At 39.3% G+C, this 9,381-nt stretch overlaps 1 protein-coding gene across 2 annotated transcripts; it reads right to left on the reverse strand.

Moving 5' to 3' along the window:
* Window positions 1–50: 50 nt before the first annotated feature.
* On the reverse strand, window positions 51–6,047 carry LOC105046985 (receptor-like serine/threonine-protein kinase SD1-8). Of its 2 annotated transcripts, XM_019851451.3 has the most exons (7): window positions 4,737–6,047; window positions 2,430–2,558; window positions 2,175–2,344; window positions 1,582–1,792; window positions 863–1,100; window positions 576–726; window positions 51–484 (listed from the first exon to the last, which is right to left on the reverse strand). In XM_019851451.3, the coding sequence occupies exons 1-7, from the start codon at window positions 6,007–6,009 to the stop codon at window positions 176–178; spliced, it is 2,481 nt and encodes an 826-aa protein (XP_019707010.2). In that variant the 5' UTR covers window positions 6,010–6,047; the 3' UTR covers window positions 51–175. The 2 variants fall into 2 exon arrangements, with proteins under 2 accessions (XP_019707010.2, XP_073115469.1); XM_073259368.1 differs by lacking the exon at window positions 576–726 and having other exon boundaries at window positions 345–484.
* Window positions 6,048–9,381: the final 3,334 nt, after the last annotated feature.

Below are 9,381 nucleotides of genomic sequence, written 5' to 3' on the forward strand. Positions count from 1 at the left end.
GCTATCTCTTACAAGCCACATAATTATGCGCACCACCAAGACAGGAGTGATAGACCTAGAACAGTGAAGTTGGTCCAACAAAGCAAAGCAAAAGTTTAAAAGAACAAGTAGGATGGCATCCTCTCTCCCAATCCACATTAGAAAATTTCCTATTTCTTATGGTTGCATACATTTACTATCGGCCTTCAAATATTGTAACTGATAAGCCATTTACAGTTAATGAGTCTTGCTTGCTTGATGATGAATCAATTTCCAAGGGACCTTTCGTTGAAACAAAACCAGGCTGCTTAGGGTCTGGGAGAGGGGTGTTCTCACTGCCCAACATTAACACTACGGAGGACATTGTTGGCCTGTCCTCCGGGTGTTCTTGAACGCACAAGAGACCCACCTTTATACACCTCAACGCTTCAGACACGGGAAATGAGTGAACTATTGAGTCGTCCACCAAGTCCAAGCCATTACCTTCTTTCCATGAACTCCATGCCTGACAAATAATTGTAGCAGATGTCATAAATTCTCAAAGAAATAAATAGAGCATCTGAATGGAAATAAGCACATTTTTTTCCAACACTCACATGTCCTAGAAGATTTACGTGGCGATGAGAGAGGTAAATCCCTCTGTTCTTCTTGCCACTTATGATTTCAAGTACTAGAACACCAAAGCTAAATACGTCTGATTTCACTGAGAAGATACCATCCATGGCATACTCAGGAGACATGTATCCACTGCATTATAATTAAGATGATTAAGCTTTTCTTCTTCTTCTTTTTTTTTTTTTTTTTGAGAACTGCTGAGTATAGAATATAATTATATGGTGATTTTTTCAGCAAATGTACAATAACATAATGTAAAAATACTTACTAGGTACCAACCACTCTTCGTGTGTTTGCTTCTGTCTCATCCCCTCCAAATATTCTTGCCATGCCAAAGTCTGATATTTTGGGGTTCATTTCTTTGTCGAGAAGAATGTTGCTAGCTTTGAGGTCTCTATGAATAATTCTAAATCTAGAATCTTGGTGAAGGTAGAGAATTCCACGAGCAATCCCTACTATAATGTGATAGCGGGTCCGCCAATCCAGCAGTGCAGCTTTAGCTTTGTCTGGGAAAAAATTGTGTTAACCTTGGTATAGTCTTACTAAATTGAATTTTACTGAGCTAAAGTAAGCATGCAGTCGAAAAGTCACCAAGATTCATTAGAAATGAATTGCTTGGAATTCTAAAATTCATGTTAACAAAGACTGTCTAAAATATAGTATTTGCTTAAGAAGCATCATTGCAACAAGCTTATGTAGGGCTCAATAAAGCCAACTAACCACTGATTGTGAGGTCTAATAAAAAGTTTTAGCTCAATATCTCTTTTTAAAGTGGCATTTCAGGTGAGAAAGCTGAGGCAATATGTCACTTTGAGTCCGCATTACCTCTCCAGCTAAACAGGCAAAGGTCAATGTCATGTAAATTGAAGGCAAAGCTTAATAATGTTTTAAACGTCAACAAAGTTTTATAATAGGAAAAATCACATTTAAAATGACATCATTAATGAAATAATAAATGCTGTGTCAGGGAAGAAAAGCTTAGCTAACCAAATAGAAAGGCATCCAGGCTTCTGTTAGGCATGTACTCATAGATCAGCATCCTTTCCTCTCCTTGAACGCAGCAGCCAAGAAGTCGTACAAGGTTCCGATGCTGAAGCTTGGCAATGAGCATTACCTCATTCTTGAACTCATCAAGGCCTTGCACCGAAGTCTTTGCAAGCCTCTTCACAGCTATCTCTTGTTCATCTCCCAGCTTGCCCTGAATTCACCACATCCAACAATTACATGTCATTGCTAGTATACAGAACAGAATCAGCACAAATCTTTTGTTAAAATTCAAATGAAAGCAGCATCTAATATAGAAAAATAATTTTCTTGGTAATAATTTAAAACACTAACATTAGAAGCAGACACCAATCAAGACCTTTGTAGTAACCCGATTTTTCTACATAGAATCAAACACCAAGAGGGCAGCCATTATCTTTCTAAATGAGTTAAATTATTATTTCCTCACAAAAGGGAGCTCACATCATTCAGAACAAATTAGTATAATTTAATCTAGCTAATCACTTCTGCCATCCTGGTAATTGGTTTCCGATGATGACATTTTATTTCGTGCTGTTGTTGGACAGAGAATATACCTTGTATACGGGGCCAAAGCCACCTTCTCCAAGCTTGTTTTGGATAGAGAAGTTGTTGGTTGCTGCTGCAATTGTTCCCAAATCAAATAAAGGCAGCTCCAATTCCCTTCCTTCAGTGCTCTCATCAATGTAGTTGCTGGCAAAGGAAACGCTACCTAACGTGGACTGAGCTGTTGAACAAAAAAACTAGGCAATTATCAGTATGAGCCACCCATATTACGTCAACTTATTATGAGGTAGAACGCCTAACTCTACCTTGTCTTCTTGTCCTCTTTTTCTTTTTCCAGAAGCAGCAACAAATGAAGCCAAGCAGTAGAATCCCCAGCACTGAGCCCACCACGACCGCGATTATGTCGTTCCGGTGTGAATGGTCTGACGCTGAGCCTGAAACATCACTTCTATCGTATGAATGCAAGAAATTGTTTTCTTTCTGTAATTAGTTGGCATTTTCTTTCAAAACTAGAACAGCGGTTGCTTAGTTACTTCATCCAGGTAAAAAGTATATATATATATTTTTTTAAAAAAACACAAGTTAACATCCGGTCCTCGGAGGGACCGGGTCCCCGATGACAAAAGCTATAACATCCAACTCGGTCCCTACCTACTTTCTCTAATTCTAAAATAACCAATATATCCCTTTCCACTTAATTTTCTCTTCCTGTTCCGTATCTTCTTCAACCTCCCCATCCCAACCCATCCGCCACACCTACCACCAAATAAATATTGCAAAATATTAAAAAACATTGTTCGTCCAAGTTTCTACATAAAAATGGATCATCCGTCCGTTTTCTTCTGCAAAGACATATCTTCCATTCGATTTTTTTTTGGGCTTTACCCTCTCGATGGAGAAGGAAGCGTCCTACAAGGTTGCTTTTATGAGGTAGGACTTTTAGATGTGTTGCTATCATGATCCAAAAACGTCTAACTAGAAAAAGGCACGAGAATAAATCAAACTACAGGAAAATTTTAACACCAAAAGTTACATTTTGGCAAGTGTATAAAAGGTGTACTATTCACTACTCCTGTAGTGTTATTTGCGACTGTGTTTACAAATGGTTGAGAATCTTTGGTCTATTAATATCATTAAACTAATTATCAATTAGTTTCTTATCTTATATTTATTTAACATCTGATGGAAATTAGTTAAATTTATTTAGATATAAAGCAACTTTCAATGATTTGTTTCCATTGCTATAATATATATGACCAAAGAAGTGGTTGAGAATCTTGAGATGTGTAAAGCATGGATGATGGTTCAGTAGTGAATGCTAGGAAAACAGTGTAGGATTTTCATTTTTATATTTTGGAAAAAAACGAATGGGAGGATGTCCTGTTTAGAGTATAGTTATATAGAGTTAAATACATGGAGATGCCACATTCAAGATTTGAACCCGGAATATCTAATCGTTAGGCAGAGAAATGTAACCACTAAGTCCTTATGCACTAGAGTAAGAAACTATATGTGGTAGGGTGTCAGAGAAAATTTAGATAATGCAATCCCGTGAAAACATTTTGAACTTCTAATGATATATTAACACATGAATAATGCTATAGGGCTTCAGTTATAAACTATTTAAAGACTTGGTTGAAAGAACGAAAATAAATAAGAAGAAAAGGCAAAAAAAGAAAGGAAGAAAAGAAAGAATGAAGAGAGAATGAAGAAAGAAAGAAAGAAAGGAATAAGAGGGAAAAAGAAAGCAAAGAAGAAGGAAAGAAAGACAATTAAAAGAAGAAGAAAAATAAAAAAAAAAAAAGAAAAAAGAAAAGAAAGAAAGGAAAGGAAAAGGAAAAAAAAAAAAGGAGAGATTGAATAGAGGATTCTCAATAGGGACGGTTGTTAGGACAAGACTGAGATAGCAGAATATCATAGTCCGTAAAAAGGGCTTAAAAATTTTGATATGAACAACTCTCTTGTCGTGTAACAAGAGAAGGTTGGGGTCATTTAGGAGATTATTATACAAAGTCAAACAGTTGGGAAAAAAAGAATACTGGTGTCACATACGGGGCTAGTTAATTATCCAGTTACTAAAGCCAACAGTTGTAGGCGCCAGAGGTTTTCCTCAATACGTCAATAAAAGTTATAAAGTGCTTACCCCTGATTACTATCCTGGTCATATGGGACCACGAGAATTAGTAACAATATGAGGTTGTACACAGGAAAATTTCCTAAAGTCTAGGATATTATTGTATTCTACTTTCCAAGGCCTCACTGTCACACAGTACATAGATTGGACATCACACCAAGATCCGAAGGGAAGCTTCTTTGATGACTTTTAAGCGAGGAAATAGTCAAGAGAGGTCGGCTTCCTACCGCATATTTTGACAGGAGCCCGTTAGTTTTGGAAGCCACCCTTACAGGCATGAGTCTGCTACACCTAACTTCTGTGTGCAACATGACTCGCACTTAAAGCCACCTCAGTGACCCTAGCTTATATACACTATTAACGATGTATAAGCCCCATTGTGAATCGACGCAAAAAGGCGCCGCCTCCACCAGATTCTGGCTCACACAGTGATAAAAGTATATATCTCATTTATCTAAAGCAATGGAACAGCACATACCTAGATCAGCCGCTGCTACCCGGACGTAGAGATCCTGTCCACCGAACCCGAACACCCTAAGATCAGTGAGCTCCGTAGTCCAAATTATGCACCCATCCCCGCTGGTCTTCGCACTCGCAAAGGCCGTGCACGAACAATTCGTCAAACACTTAGCCCTGCACTGATCCAAATTCAGGCTCATGTCGACCGTTGAGCCCGACGTGTCCGGCAGCTTGGCATCGCTCACCGTCACGAACCCATCAGTCCCGTTCCGGCAATCCCGCGCCGTCTTCCTCTTGCACCCCTCCGACCCATCCCTCAGAGCCCAATTCGTCGGCGACTTGGGCTCAAAACCCTGCAAACAGTCGCATATCGGCGAGTTGTTAGGGTCGCAGACCCCGAACGGACCGCACGGCGACACGTTGTCGCACTGGTCTTTGGGTGCAAACCAGAAGATGCTCCACATCTGGCTCTGCTCGAGCCAGACCATCCGCTGTGTCACGCCGGACTGGTTCACGATGAGCCTCGAGATGATCGATTCGTTAAAGATGTTAAACGAGTAGTAGATCTCGTCCTGGTCATTGACGAAGTCGAATTTGAACATGCTGTAGGTCTTCATCTCCGGGACGCCGCTGAACCTTTGGCCGACCCATGGCCCGGCGCGCCACACCCGGTGCGCTCCGTTCCATAGGAAGATCTCCGGGTCGCCCTGGATATCCATAGCCATAGAATAGTAGCCCGGCGCCGGGTCGCTGGAACTGGTCCACGCCGTCAGGTTGCGGTTGAGATGGCTCGTTAGGTTCCACCCGAGCTTCATGCTCGGAAGTAGCGTGTCGGTCGGGTGATCGAAGCTCTGCCATGCAAAGCTATTCGGATCATGGGTGTCATCGCTGGTCTGTCTAATTATCAAATTACCAGTATCCAAGAGCTGTGCGACCGGGTTGGCGAGGCCCGACGAGCCCGAGGACCAGATGGTGGTGGAATTCTGGTCGGTGATGATGAGTGTTCCGTTGGCGGTGATGGATAGGTTTCCCTTGCGCTCGGAGATTGGGTGCTGGCGGTTGGCGACCCACACGACGGTTTGCACCGACACCTTATGGTACCATATGCCGACATACCGGTTGTTGGAGTTGGCAGGGCTGAAGAAGCCTAATTCAAAGATCCTGCCGGCTGAGATCAGGGTCTGGCCGTCGGTGAGGGGCTGGGTTGGAGTTAGGATGTCACCTCCAATGGAGTAGGAGAAGAGAGTGGAGAGGAAGAAGAGAAGCGATGGGAATATGGGAGGCCTTCTCATGTTTCCAAATGGCTGTAATTCAAAAGGAGAAGGACAGATGTTATATCTGTCATGAGATCGATACCTAACCTTGATTGGACTATTTGATTTATAGTAAAGAAGGAATGCAGGCAGACCTGGTGTACCACGTTCAAATTTAGCGTATATTAAATAATGGGCGTTGAAGCCGGAACGTGTTGACGCCTCAGTTTGATCAAACCCGGCGGATGGATGGTAGACGGGGATGGGGACGAGACTGGCTTGGGTGGCACGGCCTAGATTCCACTGTTGATTAATGAACGGTACACAGGGGAGACCTTGACTCTGGCTCCAAGACTTTGACTGTGGTGATGAGCTGAAATTAAGTCCATGATGCAGGGAGTAACGGTGGTCCACTGTCATGTGAAGCATGGTATACTAGGGCCCAGCCGACCACGATCCACCATTTGGACAACGAATGAATTGGATGGCTGAGATCATTTGATCTTGGAGTGACGAAGCATTTCAATCCGCTTATTTTTCACATACGTTGAGATACAAGGTTGGTGGACTCAATGTTCAAAGTAATAGACAAAAGCGTCCCATTGGACCGAGCTGATAAGGACTCGAGTAGCATTCTGTATTTTTTTTTGGTAAATATAGCATGCTTTTTTTAGTTAGGTAAGATAATCTAGGTATCATGACCATTAGACGAGACAGCTATGAATATCAAATTTCAAATTTCAAGATTGCAACTTTGCTGGAATTTCCTGGAGTCCATAGTAGACTTAATTTCCAAATGGAAATAAGCCGTGGCAATCTGCTAAAGATCTGAACTTGCCGCTCAAAAAGGATCCGAAAGGGAACATTTTATCCTCGGAGGGGGAATAAAAAAGAAAAACCTTCTACTGTGTCATATCACGCCATAGCACATTAATAACCATTTATGGTGAACATGGTCTTCTTCCAGATTGATAATTTGGTTTAATGCATGAACCAACAGGTCAAGAAATTTTAATCTTGTGCACAGGAATGTTGGAAATTGTTTTTCCCCCCTATGTGTCGGACATTCTACTTCATTTTTAAGTTAATGAATCCAAGCTAGCTACAAATTTTCTCTCCCCTTCTCATGGTTACTCCTTCAGGATTTGAATGCTTAGATTGTCTCCTTTTTCTGAAAAAAAAAAGGGAAAAAAAGCATATAACCTGTTATAGCTGATTTATACCAAGGGACTGCTGATTGAGATAAGGAACTGAGATAGTTGAGGATAGCCAAGATGGTCCGGCAAAGGAATACAGAAAGTTTGGAAGAACGCGAACTCTCATAATCTGTCTCTCATATATGAGAAAATTTTACAATTCCTGATGTACACCTCAAGGCTTCACACATGGAAATTGAGTAGCTAATTGATTCATCTACAAGTTCCAAGCCATTACCTTCTATCCATGAATTCAGTGCCCAAAAATTATTGCATCTCTTAATGATTTATTATAAAAAATAGAACATATTAACAGAATTAATTATTTTTTTCCAATCTTTACATGTGCTAGAAGGTTTCTTTGGTGTTTCTAATGAGAAACCCCTATGTTCCTCTTGCCACTAATGATCTCAAGTTTACTAAGACATCAAAACTAAATACAGCGGATTTTACTGAGGCGCTATCCATGGCATACTCAAGAGACATGTACCTACTGCATTTATCACTGAGATGTTTTCACATTTTGGTCTGAAATAAAAAATTTTATGTGCACAAGAAATAAACTTAAATAATACTTACCTTACATAATGCTTACCATGTCCCGACCATCCTCCAAGTATTTACCGCTGCCTCATCCCCTCTAAATATTCTTGCCATGCCAAAGTATTATATTTTAGGGTTCAAATTAAATCTCTATCAAGAAGAATCCCTGTGAATAATTCATAGTTTAAAGTGCCGGTGGAGGTATAAAGAAGACCTCGAGCAATCCCTGTTATAACGTTCTAGGAGGTTTGCCAATCCAGTAACACGCTTTTATCTTCCCAAAGTTTTCCTTCTGTTAGCCTTCTTTGCACGAATAATAAACAACAAAATATGTCAGCCTCTATTTGATTTTTCTGAAATTGGTAGAAAATTTAGCATGCTTACATATGCTTTTAGCCCAAGAGTTGACCAAAGATAACAAAAACTGGTTAGAGTCAAAACCTGGTATTGACTTGGTCTTCCAGATTGATTACAATATGGTGGTAGGTTCAGAAGAATAACTGCAACATGCTTAAGCTCCATGAAGTAGGCCAAGACAACCAACCTGCTAATTGTTAAGTCTGATTAAAATTTTAATTGGAGTTTAAAGTGTGGTGAGGGACCTCCCTACTTAAAGGCTCCAATTCTGATACTTGTGTCCGGCTATATGTCTTTTCCAGTTCAAATACTTCTGCATTTAATTACAAAGGGTTGGTTAATGATTCAAGGCAAAGGTTAGTATGTATCTGGACTACTGAATTAAGTAATAAAACGTTTGGATTATGTTAGTTGTTATTTTCTTAATTTAGTTAGGAACGGAAAACAAAGATAAAGAAAGAGAAGATACATTTGCACATGAAGCCAAACTAGGTTTCGGTGCTGAAGTTTGAGAACCAGCATCACTTCATTCTTGAACTCGTCAATGCGCTACACGAAGTCTTTGTGTCATGGCCCCGACCCAAAATCGTAAGTTTGGGATTGCGGCAACTGGCGCATGATTATAGAAAATTTCTCTCACAAACATGTAAGGTATCTCTTCACGATATTATAAAGCAAATAATAAAATAAATATAAAAAATTAAAAGTCAAATTTCATTAATAAATCTAACTAATAAATATATATAAAAGTTTTTACATCAAATAAATCTTAACGGATAAATCTCAACTAATAATAACAAATCTAAATATAAATAATATTGATATTGCTGAATTTAATTCACTTCTAATTTTACTTCCAAAGTCATATTCATATCTGAAACTAAGCATCTGAATCTGAAAGAGAGAGAGCATAATAAGCTTGACAATTCAGTAAGCAATGAATATTTTAGTTAGATAAACCAAATAATAATAATATACTGAAAATAAATATACAAAGTATATTAGATTTAAGATTTAATTTAGAATATACAATACTAATCAAAATAAGATGTTTTTGAATTCAATTTTTTCAAAATTTATTTTTATTTGTAAATAAATTTTTCTCAAAATATCTGATTCACCTAGACAACCATGAACATGATCGCACTTATACCCTATGGCTACGTCAGAATGAGCTTAAAAAAGATCAAAGTATCAATGTATAACCTTACTATCAGGATGTCGATATATCAGTGCACAACTCTTACTAATAGAGTATTGATGTACTAGACGCAACCCCTATTAGTAGGGTATTGATGCATAGTCAAGTTGCAAG

Source organism: Elaeis guineensis, chromosome 6 (assembly GCF_000442705.2).
Source record: "Elaeis guineensis isolate ETL-2024a chromosome 6, EG11, whole genome shotgun sequence".
NCBI lineage: Eukaryota > Viridiplantae > Streptophyta > Magnoliopsida > Arecales > Arecaceae > Elaeis > Elaeis guineensis.